Here is a 20831-nt window from a genome sequence, read left to right on the forward strand (position 1 = left end):
CTGTATTAAGTTGAAGGATGTGCAATAAATTCCTGTAGCCTGCAGATTAATGTTAGAGGCGGAAAGCAACCACTGAGAGTTCTTCACCATCTCACTAATGGTGATTAACCATTTCAGTTCCCTGCTAAGCTCTAGCAGCTGTTCAGGGTGCAGAGAGGGGTTAGCCCCATGAAAGGACTGTCACAAACAGAATTCCAGGTGCACTTTTGCTGGGCATGACTTAACGGCTAGGTCAGTATCTCCTAAAGACTGCATGTTATTTTTCAGTCTTCTCTCCTGCCCCTTCACACAGCTCTTCTGTGTGTTCTCATCTCTTTGCCCCCACCTTGTTACCGCAATTCTAGCCAGAGAAATGGCCAGCTCCCCGGGCACTGGCTCTGGAGAGGAGGGATGAGAATGGGTGGCGGTGGCTGGGTGATGAGGCTGCGAGCACAAACCCCGCTGGCCATGACTTGGCCCAGCTGAGGGTCTGCCAGCAATTAAAGGATTAAAGGTAGATGGTTCCTGCTGGAAGCATGTAAAAGCACTTTATTTTCCCCCACGAACCTTCTGTGACTCAGAGTGAAATGCTGCCGTACAGATGCAACTCTTCCAGCTGTGTGAACTAGAGGAATTCAGCATTTCACAAGAGTGCTCAGTATTTTAGGGAAATAGACTATACGTGAGTGCGGTAAATTGTTATGCATGTATTTTAATGTAATATAAACTGCTTTTGCCTCATTACCATGCTGTAATAATGGAGTCGTGACTTTCCCAAGAAAATAACAAGGTATGATTCAGCTGACCCTGGGAAATAGGCTTTTATAGTAAATTGGGAAAATAATGCTGGATTTCACAATACTATGTTACATAGTTATATCAGTGCAGTACAGTGTGATTTGTTCTTGGCTTTTGAAGGTAGATGTCTAGTAATATGATACTCTCCTTGTCAGCAAATGAACACGTTTCCACACAGACTCCAGATTAAATCCTTAAAAATGATAACATGGAGTTTGACGTCCATAGTTACTGCCTGATAAAATACAAGTAAATATGTTGTTTAAAGTATGCAGTAGACAAACATACAGGCAAAAGACTTCAGATATTATGGTGATACTGTTTGAGAAGAATATTAGCATTTACTGATCATTCCTATTATTGCTGCAGTTATTTTATAAAACAATTCTTTAATTACATGAATGCCAGAAGGGTAAACTCACAAAAAGGAAAAACACTTTACACATAACTTAGTGGGATAACAATGTTTAGAACCTATTTTAAAGAAACTATGACAGACATCTTTAATTCACCAGTCTGCCACAACAGGAAATGACTTCCTCTAATACGCAATGAAATAAATAAAGGTCAGATGGTTCATTTGTCTAAATTTACTTTGCACAGTCCTACCAGTAAAACAGGATGTTTTCTATTAACATTGCTCCAGGTTTCCTGGTAACAATAGCACCAAAATAAGGACCAGATTTTGTCTAGGTGAAATTCACTCCTTCTGCCTAAAGCCCTATGCCTAGAATCTGCAAAGAGAAAAGCTGAAGTAAGATGTGGAAGCTGCTTAATTTGCATGTAAGCACCAGGCTGTGATCCATACAAGCTTACAGGAGTTAGGTACTCAGCTTCTGCTCAAACTCAAGGGAGGCAAGCACCTTTGCTCTTAAAGCTTTTTTGAAAATTCCAGCCCTCTAAGACGCAACAGCCTCCCATTGTCTGCTCAGGGACAGCAGGTGTATATATATGTGTATATGAATAGTGCTTTGAGTATTCAAAATCTCTGCATGTCAAAAGAGGAGCATAGAGCCTGCAGCTTCTCGGCTGTGAGGCAGCAGCAGCCTTGCTGAGCCATGCTGCTTATGAGACAGGCTGCGGGCACTTCCCTGTACACCCCACCCGACTTGTGCCCTTCAGTGATCTTCATCTCAGCCAGAAAGACGAGGGGCTGTGAGTTAATTGCTGGCAAACTGAACCGTCTGGGGTTCAAGTGGGAGGAGGGGCTTTAAGCCAGCTGTGTGTGCACTGGATGTTCCACCTAACTGTGATGCAGTTTGTGTTGAGGTACGTTTTTTCTCTGGCTATTTTTTCCTGAAATGTGCAATTACAAAAATTAAAATATTTACATCATTACAAATGAAATTTCAGTGTCCACTTTTTCCGTCATAAAATGAAATATTCCTATGTGCAACAGGTGAATTATCATCCTTGGAGATCAGATACAAAACTGTTTTCAATACAGAGAACAATAAACTGATTACTACAGCTATATATTTTTTGATCAAGAAGTTTCCCTGTCTTCAGCGGCGATGCTTGTCCCGTAGCTCCCACATCAGCTGTGTGCCAGGCTTCACAGTAGTTGCTAACCAGTCGGATCCCGTTTGCAGTTGAACCATGCCATATTACTTTTTGAGGCCTGAAAGGTAATGTTTAGAAGTTATTTCCTGAGTCTCTTTTTGCTTCATTCAACTGCACACCTGTATATGTGGTGACCTGTATTTCTGCTTTCCTTCTGGTTGAAGCAAATGGTTGGTAGGGAAAGATGAAGACAGAAAGGAGAGGAAGAAAAGGAGAACTCCATCTGATAACCCATTCATAGGCTATCAGAAATGGAAAACAAAAATAGCATAAGGAAAGAGAGACATTTTTATTACATTTCTACTAGCCCAAGATGTTGCTACTTGTACTGCCTCGTAAAAAGAGGAGTCACATGCAACTCAAACAGCAATGTTAACTCACCAAGATGGATCAGTCATGATGTTCCTCCCATCAAAGGAGTATATTGGAACGTGAATGTTGAATTGTCCACCATTTCCATTAAATATAGATTCCCAGTTACTGAAAAGTGTTTCTCCCTGTTAAAATTTCAAAGGCACTTTTACAAACAAAACAAATTCCAAATCCACATCATACCTAACTGTTGTAGATTTATCTATACAGTTAAAATCTTATTTGCATTTCAGAAAGCTTATGATTCAGCTTTCACATTAGTTTCTGCATGATGCTCCTGAACAGACTTGTCTCATCCATCACCTCTATGCTAACAGCTCTCTGATCCACACCTCTGCCTCACAGTTGCTTCTCCGTTCTGTTGTCACTCCAGATACTCAGCTTGATTGTCTCCATTTCCACTGTCCTTTTCCTCCCAGCTGTCTAAGGGGCTGTTTGAAAAATTGCTTATAACTACTGTAGCTACAGAGAAAATATAATTTGTATTGGAACATCTGGTGAGGTCACAATTCTGTGAGAAGTGTTGCAAATGTTTAAGGCAGAAGCTTTGCATCAGGCTGCCTCTCAAACGCCTTTAGCGTTTTTCCCATCAAAGTCAAAACAATGAAACAGATCTTTACAAATTTGTCTCCAAGGCTCTGTACGTGCATGCACTTCAGAGCAGCATCCGTCCCGCACGTTCCAAGCATCGCACGTTATTCCTTTAGGTTTCTTTGGCTGTTTTTTTCTGGGAGCCAGCCAATGCTACAGAGACATGGTTTGTTTTCCTCAGTTTTAAAGTGTGTCTGTTTATGTCAGACCACAACATGACTCATGCTCTACACTCTCAGTTTCACTGGGGTAAATCCAGCATCACTCCTAAGCACGGAATTTGCCTTTATCTTTAGGAATCAGAAACCCAGGCATTTTAGCCTACTGTAGTCTGTGATCATACTGGAAGGTAGAACATAACAGGGATCTTAGAAATGAGGATGTGTTTTCCCTGCTGATACAAAAAACAATCCAGAAAGCCAGACATACTGTTGCTTTGTCAGCAGTCTGCTCCAAGTAGGCTATTCTTGTAGCTTTACTTCTACCATTAGCCTTAGGATACTGAAAAAAGCAGCCCTTGAAAATGCAAAAGAAACGTGAGACAGTCTGTATTTTCTACTTTACCACTACTTTTTTTGTTTCTTGAACCTGTCTGCAAAATATGAAGCAAAGCTGCTTCTTTATAAAATGCAGTTTGGGTTGAAACTTTCTGCTTTTGCCATTTTCCAACATTCTGGGGCACCTACAGCCTATCCTAATAGAACAAGCACTAAGTACTCATTTTTACCTTAAGATTGACTATCGGTAAGTGGTATCTGTCTGTTTTCCTGACAACTGTGGCCAGGTCTTGCAAATGTGATGAGAGGAAGGCTCTGTAGGTAGATGTCAGACCTGCTAGTTGGGCCTGTTGAAAGCACTGAAAATCTGCTCGCACGTCACCAGAAAATGGCAAGTTTAAAGCCACCAGATGCAGCTGGAGAAAAAATGAAGAAAAGTTTTAAGTTTATAACACTAGGAAGATATATATCAGAAACAAAGTAGACCCCCTCCTGCTGCCAGCACAAGAACTAGTATCTTCCATACAGGGTATGAAAGTTATTTGTTGCCATAACATTGCATTTCTTAATGCTGAGACCCATAGCAGAAACACCTGTTGATCTTTGAACATTGAGGAAACCATGAAGACTATATACTCCTAAAAAATAAAATTCTTTTAAAAGCAGCTAGTAATTTTAAACAGAAGTCTTGGAGTTATCACACTAACAAAATCCCAAATTCTACAAGCATGGAAATAGGTAGTAACAAGTGACCACATACTTTTTAAAATTTCACTGTTACCAAATGCAGGAAGTAGTATGCTTAATTCTAACAGTACAGATGCAAGAACTAAACTACATTTTTGTTCTTTGGGTTTTATTTTATTTTATTATTATATATATAACTCAGTTACCTTGCTTTCTTTGTCTAAATATTTTGGAGAGTATCTTAAATGAAGGCTTATGTTCTAAACTAAAACAAGCAGCACCATGAAGATAGAAAATATTGTAATGAATTCTTTAATGATTTAATTGTAACACTACTGTTACTTAAAAATTCGTGTGTTGCAGGCACAATCACTAAGCGAAGAAGTATTCCTAACTCAGATTTGTTTTTTTTTATTTTCTTTTTTCTTTGAGATGAGAAAAGGGCTAGGATGATGAAAACTGATGTGGAAGAAACAATCTAAATTTCTCTCTGAGGTGTCTAAACCAGGTAAAGAAGTGTATTTGTAAGTTTCTAAAGAAAAAAATCTGTGAATTTGAAGAGGAAATATCACAAATCCCCCCTCAATATGCAAACTGTCATGTTTCAAACCACAGCTATGCAGTCGCAGTACGGATCTCATACTTACTGCTGGTTTTCCATTGTTCATATTTGATGTTGGACTCAGTGCTGGAAGAGACTGAAACCCCTGTTATTTTAACACATGCAAACAGATATATTAAACATGTTACTCAGATCAGAATTTTAGACACTCAAAAAATTTCTACCTAAAGCAAACACTGAACTCTGGAGAATCTGAAACTGTCCTGCCTCTGAAAAATAAACCCAAACCATGTATCCAGAATACTTGATCTGCATATCACCAGTTTGGTGTGTCACATAAATATGTGCCTGAAAGCTGTCCTGGCCAGAGTTGCTTTGCTTGACCTGCGTGTACCCCTTCCACAGTGCCCTGCCAGAGCTGGCGCTGGATCGCACCTGCAGTCCTGCATGGGAGCAGCCTGCTCCTGGCAGGAGCAGAACACCAGGTCAGGAAAAGTAAAACCGAAAGGGTAAGGAGGATGTGAAACCAGAAAATGTAGGGGGCGGGAATATTTCTCAAGGCCTCGGTAATTCCCTCTCCTAAACAACTGGCATATGGAGACCAGGAGGCTGATGATCTTCAGAGCTGTTTCAGGGACAGCAAAGGTTTTTTTCTCTAGTTATGGTAAGTATGAGTAACAAGCTGCTGACTGTACCAGATGGGAAACTCATGTGGTGTCAGCTGGAGGCTGTGGACAACTTCTTGTAACATGAGGTCTAGACATTTTCCCAGTATGCTAAGTGCACTTCCCTCTGACCTAGTCTAAATTTTTTTTCGTTATTTCTAGCCATCTTCCTTCTCACTGCTCCTTCCTAGCACTCTCCTGCCCTTCCATTATCTTAGCAGTCAGATCAGTTAACCAGTCATCAATGATACAGTTCTCTATCCCCTTCGCCACTTCTTAGTTTTCATCGTCCTGTGATTTTTTTGGGACAAACAGCATGTTCACATGCAGGTTGGTACAATAACTTGCAGAATGGGGTCAGATACAAACTAACTATTGTGAATTTATAGACTGTCAGCACACTGAGTATAAGTTACAGGCAGGTGATGATGATGTACCCTGAATACAGGACTATAATCTTTTACAGATAACATGCTTTTCAGAAACACTTTTCTGAGTTTCCTTGAAAAGGGACTAGGGCTTGATATGACTGACCTTGGTATTACAAAACAAAATGCTTTTTTTTTTTGTAACCATTTGTAAAAAATGTTTTTTTTTTTTGTAGGCAGCCTGCTTTGTTCTGTTTTTTGTAGATGCTGCTTGGTCTCTGTAGTGCTTGGAGCCTCTCAGGGTAATGGAAACAGATGACTGGCCAGTGTGAACCAATTTGCAAGCTTATGTAGTTGTAGGATGCTTATTTTGAACTGACAAGTCTCAGTGGAAAATTGTTGTACCTGCATCTTCTGTCAAGTGTATTGCCTGTCTTTGCATATTTAGACTCAGTTTTTCACAGTCCAATATTTTGTACTTACATAGCTTGATATGGCTGGAGGAGGAAGGCTGTCAGCAGGGATAGGAATTAATTCACCAAGCTGAAAGAACCCAAAAGGACAAGCTAACAAAACTGTATCACCAGGAGTTTCTGAACAAAATAAAGGAATCTTTCACCCATGCTTTCCCACCCACATAAAAAAAAATCTGCAACAACTGTATTTTGAATTGGAAATTATTAGGATGTAGTGCAATAGTACCTGCAATTTTCTCCATCCATTTCGAACACGGATAAAAACCTCACTGGTTTCACTCAAATAGATTAGCGTACCTTCTGCTACCAAATGAACTTTTTCCAACATACCCTCAATGTTTTGGAATGTTGTAACCTGTCAAGTAGGAAAATGAAACACACTTCATCAGACACACAAAACATTTTGCAAGTTAAATTGTTAAACTGTCATTTGAACACATAAATATCAAGGCTTCTTAAGTCAGTTTTACATCATTTCATGCAAAAAGCTTCAGTAACATAAATATCTTGCTACTTTGGCATACTGGCATGATCATTCTGTGTATTGTAGTAGAATGACACCAACAGTTGATTTTGTACAGAGTGAAGATCATCACACCTCTACAGTTTAGTGTACTAGATCAAAATAGCAGAATTCAGAAGAGATTTGATAAGGCCTATAAATATCATACAATTCTAGATAAATTTGATTCTATTATATTTTTCTTAGTATCATTGTGATGTCTTTTCTTTAAGGATGTTTTCTTCCATACTTTTCTTTATGTTTCCAGATGCCTCTAGTTTACACAGCAAGTATTTTTCAATTTCTCTTTTATGGATCATCAGGAGGCTTAAACTGATGTCTGTCAGATACAGACATTGCCCCTATTACCTCTGTCACCTGAAGACAAGAACACGGTCCTCTCTAAGAAGAGCTCTACACTCTGCTTGACAACTGCATTTAGTGTAAAATCAGGGGCAAGTTTCTTGCAAATGTCATGTCTTGACACTGAAGTGTCATTTCTTTCTTATTTCTTCAGTGTCAGAAGGCATATTCATGCTTTATGAATCACACAGACCCTGCTATATGTTTGCATACTGGTTTTTAATGTTGGTTTTGACCTATCCGAGACAGTGGCTCCCAGCCCGTAATAGTCTTCTACCTTGGGGCACCAGTCTTTGAACAACTGTTCCTCTCCCAATCTGTAGTCATTGTCAGGTCCTGCATCTCCATGAGAAGAGGTAGTTAGCAGAGGTGTCCCAGCACTATCAAAACTGGCCAGCTGCAACAAGGCTTTCACCATCACATCCCAGGTTAACTTCAATAAGTATTTGCCACGCCTTGCCCCAGGACAGCCACCAATCTGTCACAAAGTTTCAAAAGTTCATCTACTGTCTGTGCTGTTTCTTCATCCTCTTCAGGCCAGTCCACTCTACTTCCTGCCTCTGCATTCTTCCTTCTCCTCTTCCAGGCAGCCTCTCCTCATCCAAGCCCCCTTTTTCTCCCAGGGTCTCTCCTACCTCCAGGGTGCTCTCTCTCCTCCCTCTGCTTCTTCCAGGTCTCTCTTCACCCAGTGCTCCTCTTCCATCCCCCTTAGAGCTATTTAACTACTCAGCAGGAACCAGCCACAGCTGCACCTTATCCATGTCAGCCAACCCACCGCCCCAAACAAGCCCACAGCTGTATATTATCAATGTTAATTAACCTTCCTTCATTCCTCTATAATTTCTCTACATAGAGGTATGACACTATAGTGGGAAGGCACTAAGAAATTTACACTCAGGTTCTTGTTAGTCTATTTGATGTGATGTAAATGATCTGAAAGTCTGCTTGTTTATTGGTGCATTCTCAAATGATTGCCCCAGATATCCAGCCAATTTCTTTTCTATCGTAATGTGAGAACATGGAAAAGGAAAAAAATTGTCACAACCCCCCTGTGCTAGCTCGAATCTCCTTTTTTTTCAGAAACTACAAATATTTAATTTAGAAATTAACAAGACAGAAGTCTTAGCTTGCTTTTTTACCACATAGATATCTGGGATACAATTCTGATTTGACTCACACAGTAAGAAAAGGAAACGAATTTATATGTGTTCTCTGGCACAACAATTTTTAGACTTGCTAGGGAAATGTAGTTTTCTTCTTAGAATCAAATGACCTATATTACTGAGCTTTAATACAGTAATGTAATGTGTTTTTTTCACTGAAGCTGGGCATTCAGTAGTTATTCTGGTATCTCAGCATGTTAAGTTGGCACACTCTTTCAGAGAGATTGCTTTCAACATGGAATATGCACCTTTTCATTACTTTAGCATGCCATCAATCTGCATTTGTTTGAATAGGCTGTTGCTAACAAAGCAACGGACAGGCTTCTCCTGTTGTCACTTTTACCAGCTATATGGATTCCCTGCCGAAAAATCATGAGGTTCAGAAAACTAGAAAACATTCTAATAAACAAAAACATAAGATGGAGCTTTCCTCCCTTCCTCAGTGCTACCAATGACCACGGAAAGATTTGAAGCAAGGTTTTAATGGCAAACTTCCTTGTTTTGCTGTCTTACCAGATTCCTGCTTGCAGGTGACCCTGGCTCTCCAGGAGGACCTGGTGGCCCAGGCATTGCAGCTGCTAAAATAAAACAAGCATACAATACATGTTGAAGGTCATCTTTTTTGACATAGAAGGTGAGTGACACAAAGAAAGGACTTAGCAGTGGTATCTAGGAGTAGTGGGAGCTATAAATAGCCATAGGCCTTACATAGTCAAGTTCTGAATAGCTGTGTTCAAACCAACTACAGAAAATGTGTTCTAAGGATTTTTTTAAAAAGCAATGGTGAAACAGCCTTTTCTCTGCTGTTTGGGAGCTTAAGGTCAACAGATTGCAATCTGTTGCAGATGCTCTGCAAATGAAGAACCAGATCCACTTAAACTGACCAGAATGCTCTTCTACTAGCTGCTAATGGTGTGCATGTGGAAGAGGAAGAACTTTTAGCTCCTGCTCATATAGGGTTTGAGGGAGTCATTACAACTTCTACTCTAAAAGTAAACAAAAATAAACTTTTCCTTAAATAAAAAAATCACAAGTGTAAGATCAGCTGATATTTCAAAGTAACAAAGAATTCTCCAGTGGTATGAACTTGAACTTCTAAGACTGAAGTCCACAACATCTAGTGCCTAGTACCTGTCTCTACTTCAAAGCTGAACTTCTTCACCTTGAGTTAAGCCCCTGTTTTCTGCAGTAAAAGCTCCTTTATTTTAGTGAAGGAAAGAAGGAAAGATATGGAAGACTGAAAGCAAGCATCTCTTGCAAATGCATAGCATGATAATGGAACTTTGAAGCCATTTAGAAGAAAGAGCTTCTACATGTGGACCTTGCTGAGCATCTTGGTGTGTCCCAGCAAGGCTCTGTAGCTGAGATCTGGGCAAATCTTGCATTAACTGTAAGTGAAAATTCCTTCTGTAGGGGAGAAGAAAGTTGTAAAGTAGGGGCAACAAAACATGTTCAGCGGTATCCAGGAGGGTACACTGGTATACTGCTGGGAGGGAATGTAAAACTCAGTCAGAACTCTGACTGAGAACTGAAAGGCATGATGAGAGCTAGGATGACATGGAAGAAAGAGATCTAACAGCTGATGGATAGCTGTCGAACTACCTGACCATTGGGAAGTCTAGCATGTCCTAGCATGCTGGTGAATCTGGAGTACGAAGCATGCACAGGGAACTGCAAGGTTCAGCTCCTAACCGCTCCCCAGTTCCTACCTTGCTGGGCACTTCAAAATGGCATTCAGCTGCTCTTAGCTATTCCACACAGTGCTATAATCCCAAACAGGGACAGAATTGCTCTTCAAAACTGAAGGAGAAATGGAGGAATGGAGGAATAGCATCTGAAACCACCCTCTGCAGAAATTTTGGTGAGCACATCTGCTAGCCCTCCCCACAATAACCAAAATCCACTCCTCCACAGTTTGCTGGATATAGCAACTAGACAGACTGGAGGAGAGTAACAGAAGATAAGCTAAAGGAACATACCTTCTGCCTTTAGAATTTTCAGAGGAAGCAGGATCACAGTGATCTTCAGTGAAAGCAGAGCAATAGATTCCCCTCCACCCCCACAAATACATTCAGTGAAGAAAAAGTATTGACTACCTTCTCTTTTATTGTATCTTTCTACTCCGAAGTATTTGATAGTAAGACACTTTTTTAAAATATAGTTTGAACCATTGAAGACTCAGTAAAGGCTACCCCTGAGAGCACTGCTGCATTCTACAGCTTGCTTTTTACTGATCTGTAAGTCTTGAATTAGGAAGGTCCAGTTATATACCAAGAAAGCAAGTTCTAATGTTCAAAAATATTTGGTTTTGTGAAACCTGGAGGATCCTTGAAATCACATTTTACAAATCCAAGAATCTATGCTCTGAAGCATTTGCAAGGATCCTGCAGAGCAGTTCCTTCATGCCAATGGTGGGTGAAAGGGGTTCAGTTTTCAGGAGTGCTCAGTTATTTATCTGCAGATAAGCTATTCCTCTTTCTCCATATTACAGTAAGTAAGAACTTTAACAGGTAACTGTGCCTTCAAGATAGGAAATAAATAAACATCTGTGTTCATAACATTTAATAAAATGGACATCCGTCAGCGTGCTGCCTAAAGGAGCTTTATACAAATCAAAGAGGAAAATGTGTGAGAGGATGATGAAGAGTAATGGCAGAGAGGATAAGCAGAAGTATAGGGATGGAGTACTAATAATAATTTGTTTTGTCTGACTGGATCTCTTAGCAAATATTCAGAAGTGCTTAATATAAATTATACAGGAAAAGGCCTGAAGGCCTTTATGGACTTTATGTATGCTGCGGATCTGTCCATATTATGATGATCAGGAGCTAATTCAGGTACACGTCTATGTCCCAACATTGAACATACTAAGGATTTCTCCTTTCTGAAATATTCTTCAGAGGATGAACTCTTCTGATAGATACTCAATTAATTATATTTACTGGATGACAGATTGGAAGCCTCATCTTGTCCCTGGGCAGCCATATAAACCAGTCTGACCAAGTTCAAGAAACACCTGGAAATAACAAATTGGAGGCTGCTCCCCAAACTAGCATACTGGAGGCACAGGTCTTGTGGGAAAACAGACTGATCCTTGTCCTCGGAAATGGAAATCTGTAATAGCTAGACCTGCCCAAATTTTAAGCAGTACAGATTTGCATGGTAGCCTCTCTATTCGGCTAACAACTCCCTTTCTGTTAGTACGTCATCTTCAGCTGCAACTAAGGAATGCTTTCCCTGGCTGGATTCCCGTGCTGGTCACAGTTCCCAGAAGGAGGAGTCCCAGTCACTCACTCAGGCAGGCCTGCTGAGTAGAGGGGCCCAGGACCCCATCCACCAGAGCCTAGTATAAGGGGTGGACATTAACAGTATGACGCTTGTCACTAGAGGTCCTGTAACCCAAGAGGAGTCAAAAGCATGACTGTCTTTAACTGTGACACTTGTTTTATAGCCACCTATTCCTTTTGATGCAAGTTTGAGATCATACACCTGAAGCTCCAGTGCTACCTGGTTTGCAGGGTTCCTCCCCTCATGTGACTATCTGTGGCGCATTCTACTCCTTTTCTAATCCAGTAAGTTGAAAATATTTAGAGGTACAGTAACCAACCCTCCCAAAGTTTTGTTTCTATCTGTCATTTGCATAACAACTAGTTTTTAGAAGCAGTTCTCTAGCAGTTTCATTCTAGACCTAAAATCTACTGTGGGTACTGCCTTTATATCATAGAATCACAGAACCATTCAGATTGGAAAAGACCTTTAAGATCATCAAGTCCAACTGTTAACCCAGCAATTCCAGGTCCATCACTAAACCATGTCTCTAAGCACCACATCTACACGTTTTTTAAACACCCCCAGGGATGGTGACACCACCACCTCCCTGGGCAGCCTGTTCTAACGCTTGACAACCCTTTTGGTGAAGAAATTTTCCGCAATATCCAATCTAAACCTCCCCTGGCACAACTTGAGGCCATTTCCTCTTACCCTATCACTTCTTACTTGGGAAAAAGAGACCAACCCCCACCTCACTAAAACCTCCTTTCAGGCAGTTGTGACGAGCGATCGGGTCCCCCCCCCGAGCCCCCTCCTCTCCAGTTCCCCCTGCCTCCCCCCTCAGCCTGTGCCCCAGCCCCTTCCCCAGCCCCTGCCCGGCTCTGGACACGCTCCAGCCCCTCAGCGTCCCTCTGGCAGCGAGGGGCCCAGAGCTGAGCCCAGGGCTCCAGGGGCGGCCCCGACAGGGCCCGGCGCGGGGGGACGGGCACTGCCCCGACCCTGCTGGCCACGCCGTTTCAGACACCAGCCAGGGCGCCGCTGGCCTCCTTGGCCACCTGGGCATGCTGGGGGCTCATGTTAAGTGGCTTTGACCAGCCTCCCAGGACCTTTCCCAGTGGGCCCTTCCCAGCCTCCTGCCCCCAGCCCGCAGCTGCCGGGGGCTGGTGTGACCCCCGGGCAGGACCCGGCATTGAGCCTTGTTGAACCCCATACAATTGGGCTTTGTCCCACTCATCCAGCCTCTCCAGAGCCCTCTGCAGAGCCTTCCTGACCTGCAGCAGATCAGCACTCCCCCCAGCTTGGTGTCATCTGCAGCTTGCTGAGGGTGTCTCGATGCCCTCATCCCAATTATCAATAAGGGTATTAAATAGGACTGGTCCCAATGCTGAGCCCTGGGGAACACCACTTGTGACTGGCTACCAGTTGGATGTAGTTCCATTCACCACAAGAAGAGCATCTTGGCCCACAATTTAGGCAACTGCTCAATTTGATAGCTTTACAAAGCTCTTAAGGCAACCTGTTGCATAGACTTCCTCCCAGCCACAGCTGCAGTAAGATTCTTCACGCAGTAGTGCACCCATGGCACTAGACAGTGAAAACATTTTTGCAGAGAAATTGTCCCTTTTGTGCTCCCAGTTCCAACTCACCACCTAGGAGAAATTGGTAGAGGGCAGGAGGGGAGAGGGGAGCAACGTGCCTGAGGTGTGCAGGGTGGGTGGGCAGATGGAAGAACAGGTGGAAGCGGCAGGAGGGCAGTGGCAGTGTGTGTGTGGGTATAAGCACATGCTGGAACACTTGCATATTCAGCGAAAAGCAAAATCACATCCTCTCACCTGAGCCATATATTGCAGGGGGGCCTGGTGGGCCTGGTGGGCCAGGTGGGCCAGGAGGTCCAATTTTTCCATAACCTGGTAAGCCAGGTAGGCCAGGTAACCCCGGTGGTCCTCTGGGTCCAACAACTGAATCCCCTTTTGGTCCCTATCAGTGATTAAAAGTACTTCTTTGAATGTATCAGTTTCACTGCTGTAGAGTCTTCACCTCTGGTGGCAACATTTTCTGAAGGTCTGCTACTGCACCAGAGGGGCATGCATATTAATGGAAAATTAAAAACTTGACCATGTACTAAACTAAATTCAAGAATTTAAATTTCAGAAAGCTTTTTGAAAGTTCTTGCACCTATTCCTGAGTAGCTGATGCTTGCAAAACTCTCAACAGTACTCTCAAAGTCCTGGATCCCAACTTTGCTTGTGCTAAAACTACTTGCTTTGATGTGCTTATAAGAATTTGTCAGAAGGTGGAAAGCTGTAACATAAAGTGTGTCCATGCAGGGTGTATGTCTCATGACAAATGTTGGTTTTCCCTCCTGTGATCAAATGTCAGCTCCTATCCCTTAAGCTCTCCAGATGCCAGTCTTCCGGATCAAAAAGGCTCCAACTCTCCACATTTCCAGTTTAGCAGTGTGTCCTGAGCCTGAATGAGGAACCCTTTGCTCAAGATGGCCTGCATACATGGAACAGTTTTTGAACCCCAGACTAGGATAGTTCAGCTGCACCATCCAACTCCTTGCCAGTGTAACAGTTTCTAAATGGGGAGATTCTAAATTCTCAGCAACGTGGAATAGTGCCAGGGAGATTTTTGAAGGTGGGTTTGCTAATCTGACACTTTTCCCTCAGCTGTGACCCACCCATTCATGTTTCTCAGCACAGAATATGACAACAGAGTAATGCAATGCACACATTTGTTGCCAGATCCCAGGGATAAACTAGTTTCCAAAAAATTAGTGCATTTCATTCCAAAGCAGCTGTGGTGGCAATTACTAGAAGGTAAAACAACTAGGTAAAGATTAGACAGTGGCTGAATTTTATATGAATGTTCCAGACAGGTACACACTGGACTTTTCATTCATGTTTTTGGATTACTGAAATATAAAATAAGATTAATTATTTAGATGGCAAATAATTTTCAAATCAGCCTCTAACTTTATATAGCCTATTTTGGCATTTATGGGCATGTTAAGTAGTAGTGTCACAAGTTATGTGTACTGCCTTCATTTCCAATGATGTAATAGCACAAATCTACATACTGATGTAGCTGTATTAAGACAGCTGAGCATAACATTACATCAATTTTTCATAGTAAATCAATTTTGTGCACAACAGTGAAGTGTCTGTGTTTATGCCTAACACAACTGTTTCATATTCACCTAATGGTTAGCATGAGGTTTTATATAGATCTTAGCATCAGCTTGATGTTTGCCTTTTTAGTGCCTTCTAAATTAAAACAATGGGTACCCACAGCTATTCCTATACTACAATTTGTGTGACTTACAACTAATCCTGGTCTTCCAGGTGGTCCAGGGGGTCCTGTCAGAAAAAAACCTCCATTTGGTTCTCCTTTTTCTCCTTTTACACCAGTGACTCCATTGTCTCCTTTTTCACCCTTTAAAGAAAATGTATTTTAAAACATTGAGCTGAAGTGAGATCAGAACTCCATGCACTGATGTTTTAAAGTTATATGAAATCTCTGAGCTTAATAAAGAAAAGCCACTGCTTAAAATCTTTTGGGCATCACTTCCTTCTTCAGTGATAAGGGATAGAAAGGAATGCTCTCTCTATCAAGGGTGTCTTAGGGTAGGAGCTGGGGGAGGTGGAGTTAGGTGGAGGCAGAGAAAATGCCTCTTGCTGTTTCCTGCTATTCTATCCAGCAAAACCTTGCTCTGTGCTGTAGCTGGAGGAAAAGAGAAAGTCAGAAGAAGCATGAAAGCCTGGCTTTCTGCTTTTCTCCATCAACAAGGAAAAAGCAAAGCAAGATTGTCATGAAATGGACAGATATTTAAAAGTATGCAGCTCAGTGAAGATTACGGTGCATTGGACAAAACAGACAGGCGGGGGTGTGTACCAGGATAACAGAAGAGACACCACACAGAACTGCAGATGCTTTGAACTGCATGTCTTCTGTCCATTGTTGATTATCAGTTAGCTTGGGGAACAGTAACTGCATGTCTTCTGTCCATTGTTGATTATCAGTTAGCTTGGGGAACAGTGATAGGTAAGAATTGATAAATACTCTCATTGTCTCTCTGTGCAAAATGAGCCACAGCAATTGTAGGTTCCACCTCACTTTATTTCCTTCTGTTTGCCTGGGGTTTTCCCTTCAACTTTTTTGGTCTACTTTGTTTCACTTTCTGAGAAATAAACATGTGAATAGAAGAGGCAAAGGATAAAACAAGAACGGCAGGTAGCTGCAGAAAGCCAGTAGAGATGGCTATGTATAGCCCCTCCTCTGACTTTTCTTCTTTTTAGTCTCCCACTAAACAGGACTATAAAGCTTTCTGTGAGGCATGCCATTTTGCAGAGATGAAGGACTAGATGAAAAATGAGTTCTTTGTAGCTAAAGCTGTAAAGCTATAGCCACTGCTCTGTAAGATCACAGAAGCCGTATAAGCTCTGTCATGCATTCAGGGGCACAGGAGTAACTTAGGTGCACTCAGCCAAGCAGAAACAAAATCTGAAATCCAGACGGCACTGAGTCCTTCAAGGAAACTGACAGTACACTGCTTCTGCTGGCATCATTACATGGTAACAAGACTCATTTTTTTCAGATCTTCTACTGAAAAAGAGTGTTGTTCACTTAAGAATATTTAAAATGATATTGCATTGGTATTCATTTTTGTCACCTGAAGCAGTCAGGAGAATAATGGAACAGAGAAAGACCAAACACATCAAGGTGTGGGTATACTTTCTTGCCCGAGATTCCAGGAAAAGTAGCTTCCATTACTTATTTTATTCAGTGTGTTTAAAAGATAAATAGTATTACACAGAACTGACACCACCACCGCCCCATGTGTTAATTGTTGCTACATTTTTTATAGAAGCCCTTTAGGTAATGGATGTTTCTTACCTGAGCTGAAGGGAAACAAAAGTATTCATTTATGGCAGATAATTTGTATCAACTTACGTTAGGTAACAGTGAATTATGACTTACTTTAATACCACGGGGAAGGTAAAAAGTCTCAGTAATAAAGTTTTTTTTCTTTATGTACTACTAACATCTACTATCTCTATACTTGTAATAAACTTGTCTATGTAGCTGGACTTTAAGAAATAAATATGATTTGTAACTGCTGATGCTCTTACCTGTTTTGTCTATTTCACCATGCTGTGCTGTTTTATGCTTAATTTATATGAAAGTACACTTTAGAAAAGGCTTAACCGAATTCAAACACAAATGGGATAAAATTACCTTTATGCTATTAATAAAGTGGCTGAAATATGGTGGAGGCAGAAGTGGACCTGAAAAATGGAAGAAAATACAATAAATGACAATAATTAACTGTAATTTCTCTTTTTAAAAGCACTGCTTTGGATATTACTGTTTTAGGAGTTTTAAGAAAAATTATTCACAGTAATAACATTAACCTTTTAACAGATATTTTTAGTTTGGTTTCCTAACAAAGCAAGGCTTATGTGCCCTGTCTTGTCTGTCACTCCTCCACCTTAATAATTTCTGAATCTGATTGTGAGTTTCAGACAAATATGAAAGCAAAGAAGGCTCAAAGATTAAAAAGTCCCAGTTTTCTGGAAAAAAAAGAACAACAACAAGAGCATCTGGGCAGAGGGTGAAAAAGAAGCGTCCACATTAACCCCTTTGATGGAAACTAAGGCAAAAGAAAATCTTCCCATATGTTTCGCTAGCAGTGGGGTGACCAATCAGTATTTGTGTTACCTTTCATGCGAGGACAGTACCATAACTGACAAGAGACTGTTACTGTGCTGCTGATGACAGAATAATTGTCCCTCAACAATTTTCTGCAACAAACCCCAATACCAGTATCAGTGGTTATACCACCTGTGTTATGTTGTCTGACAATGGTGGTCAGCCAAAGGTGTTAAACCAGGACAAAAAGTCTAAAAAGTCTTAAAATATTCTTTGTTTGGCATACGCTTGGAAAAAAATCTATTTTACAGCTGCCTATAATGGCTCAATGCATTTTCTTCAAATGTGTTTTCATTCATTTTTGAGATCTTTGGGTCCAAGGCTACGTCAGCCACAGGACCCAATCTCAGCATGCTCTCTTAGGTACAATTAAGTCAAGTAAGCATTGTATGTGTCTGTACTCTTGGACAGAAATGTATTCCCACTATGGCCGCTGTTTTGATTTTATTCAAACCCTGCCAATTAGAGCTTGCTGCAGTGATTTGCCTGGTCCACATGAGGGGATGGGGAACAGACAGGTGGAATGGAATGGTGTCCTTCTCAGGCATTGCTTAGTAATCTCTATCCTGGCCAATATCTTAGGTCTTTATAGGATGACCAGCAAACAGACTAGGCCTAGGCAAGGTGCATGAGATAAAGGGAAGTCACCACTCAAAATGGAAGTAAAAAATCTGTGGTAGGAAACCACTAAGTTCTACCTATACTGGTAGCTAAACTGCATTAGCCCAGTTCCTCAGCCCCAGGCAAAGCAGCACAGCTTCTATCCATACAGCTAGATGTCCTCACTCCCAAAGCATGAGAGACTTACCTATACAGCCTACTGCACCCGTCGCTGGCTTAAGCTGCCCCCCAGACCACCCTGGCTCTGGGAAAGTGTTACTAGTTGTAGGCTGAATCCAGGCCAGGAAACATGGGAACAACTAAACCGCAGAACAATTGTCCTCAGTGTCCTGAGTCAGTTTAGCTCACTGCTGTACACAGCCAGTGAAGTTTGCCTGCCATGGCTTCTCCATAGGCAAACCTAGCTCAGTCCCCTTCTGTAGACATTCAGTGGAAGGCTGGCAGGCAGTTCTTGACAGGACCTTTAGGGACCTTAACACTAGCCAGCAAGAAACATACTTTGTTGTGTAGCTTCTGCTGGTAGACCAGACAATTTCATTTCAGTTTGTTTTCGGGTTTTGCTGAAACAGACTAAAGGACTTTGCACTTCCTTAATCAATGGCAAAATCATGCCCACTCAACCATCAAAGTCACAGAACTTTGGTGACCTTTCTTTCAGACGCTGCTTTCAGATCGGGGAAGACAATGTTTTGTTAGTGGGTAAAACACTGGATTTTTGTTAGAAATTCTACAAGAGTGATACCATCAGTAAAGATGTCATACTTAATAAAAAGAGTTAAATGTTGCTATCCTGTGAATTAGATGCACAAAGTAACAGGAACTGTTTAAAGAACATATTAAAGAATATATTGGGCATCAATGAAAAACAATTCAAAAATTTCACGTACATCATCTCAAAGGCAAATTCTTATAATGACGTCATTGCTGGAGCTGGAGCAGCAGGGTGTGTATTAGCCAACAGGTTGGCTGAAGACCCTCTCAGTACTGTACTGCTTTTGGAAGCAGGCCCTAAAGATACCCTTCTAGGTAGTGAAAGACTCATGTGGAAGATTCATATGCCTGCTGCATTAACATACGACCTCTGTGATGAGAAATGTAACTGGTATTACCACACAACATTGCAAAAGCATATGAATAACCAAATTATGTACTGGTCCAGTGGAAGAGTGTGGGGTGGCTCCTCTTGTCTCAATGCTACAGTATACATTTGTGGGCATGCACATTATTATAGCTGATGGAGCAGGGAAGGGGCTGTGGGACAGGACTATGAACATTGCTTGCATTAAATGCAGAACCTGGGAGAGAACAGACATGTTCATGAGGGATAAGCCAGTACAGAAGAGAGAATTTTCTTAATTTCTGTTTAGGAATGGTTCTAGCTTCTTTTTACAAGTTTATTGATGACTAGGAAGCACTAACCACTTATTTTAAGGCATTGGATATTGGTCAGAATAAAAATTAATTAGGGCAATACAAGAAACAGATTTATTAGAACAAACAGATGTCCTATTAAAAATAACCAAAATATCATCTTCAGTGAACAGGACTATGTCTTTGGAACAAAGACAGAAATATCCATATAGATGTAGTTTTGTATTCATTATCAACACATTAGAGGAAAAAGATTATAAATATGGCATAGCAACATTAATTTGATATACTGCTTCTTCTGTTTCAAATTATTTCTGGCACTGACCAAAGCCTTATCTCAGTATATGAGACTTAAAAAAATGTATAGAAAAGGAAAAGTTTGGAACAGCAATATTTTCAAATAGATGCTTGTTTCTGTAACTATTTTTGAATGTGTAAGAATTAGCAATGTGTATCAACTTTTTGATACAGAAAAGTAAAACTTTGGTGAGAAGCATCTGTTATGATGCTCCTACAACCAGTGAATTGATATTTTTAGTTCACACAGACTTTTTATGAGTTTCACAAATAAAGCGTAGAATATTAAAAAGCTGGTTGAAATGGAGATCATCTAGTTCTACCTCCTGCTGGAAGCAGGACTGTCACCAGCAAAGTACTGCCTTGAAGTTAAAATACAGAGGTGTGTTACCCTGAAATAGGCAGCACTGGATTTTAGCCCAATTGGTTGAAAAAGATTGACAGCAAAAATGGTATTTCAGGAAGTGGACATGATGCCTTTCTAAGATTTCAAAAATTTCTGACCAGCCAGTTACATTTCAGTATCTATTCTGTTGTCTTATTCTTAACACATTCATAATACTCACAAATGTGCAGTACAGGTACTCCTTTTCAGAAGACATTTTTGATAACATTATGAACTTTGTTGTTCTGTGTGTCAGTTCAGCAAGGAACCTAGGTATAAGTCTTTAAGCAGGTAAGGCTGCAGGGGTATCAAAGTACTTTTTTTAAGTTAAACGGATTCCTTTACAATATGTCAATGGCATATCACATTTAGTATACCTGGTGGTCCTGGAGCTCCTCTGTCTCCCTTTTCTCCTTTTAAGCCCGGTGAACTGTGCAGTGCCCAGGAAGCTCCATTTGCTTTAGCACCTGCCATAAAAACATCACAAATTCACAGCAGAGACTATAGCAGTGACAACCAAACGACCAAAAGTGAGAGCAGGCTTTTCCATACATGAGGGGCATGTGGCTCCAGTCCTTATATGCTT

The 20831-nt window shown here is 41.1% G+C and overlaps 1 protein-coding gene across 8 annotated transcripts in view; it reads right to left on the reverse strand.

Annotated features, from left to right (window-relative positions):
* Positions 1–501: 501 nt before the first annotated feature.
* The window catches only part of LOC102055209 (collagen alpha-1(XV) chain), a 129791-nt gene continuing 109461 nt past the window's right edge, over positions 502–20831 (reverse strand). For 5 of the 8 annotated variants that reach the window (XM_055705363.1, XM_027809046.2, XM_055705360.1 and 2 more), the window contains exons 32-42: positions 20623–20712; positions 17098–17147; positions 15184–15294; positions 13689–13833; positions 9100–9164; positions 6785–6913; positions 6566–6625; positions 5135–5194; positions 4031–4216; positions 2722–2837; positions 502–2398 (exon numbers count right to left, since the gene is read on the reverse strand). In XM_055705363.1, coding sequence (XP_055561338.1) covers positions 2185–2398; positions 2722–2837; positions 4031–4216; positions 5135–5194; positions 6566–6625; positions 6785–6913; positions 9100–9164; positions 13689–13833; positions 15184–15294; positions 17098–17147; positions 20623–20712 — 1226 coding nt within the window. In that variant the 3' untranslated portion in view covers positions 502–2184. The remainder of the gene's footprint in view (positions 2399–2721; positions 2838–4030; positions 4217–5134; positions 5195–6565; positions 6626–6784; positions 6914–9099; positions 9165–13688; positions 13834–15183; positions 15295–17097; positions 17148–20622; positions 20713–20831) is intronic. The other 3 variants (XM_055705364.1, XM_055705362.1, XM_055705359.1) reach the window with 1 other exon arrangement.

This window comes from Falco cherrug, chromosome 3 (genome assembly GCF_023634085.1).
Source record: "Falco cherrug isolate bFalChe1 chromosome 3, bFalChe1.pri, whole genome shotgun sequence".
Taxonomy (NCBI): Eukaryota; Metazoa; Chordata; class Aves; order Falconiformes; family Falconidae; genus Falco; species Falco cherrug.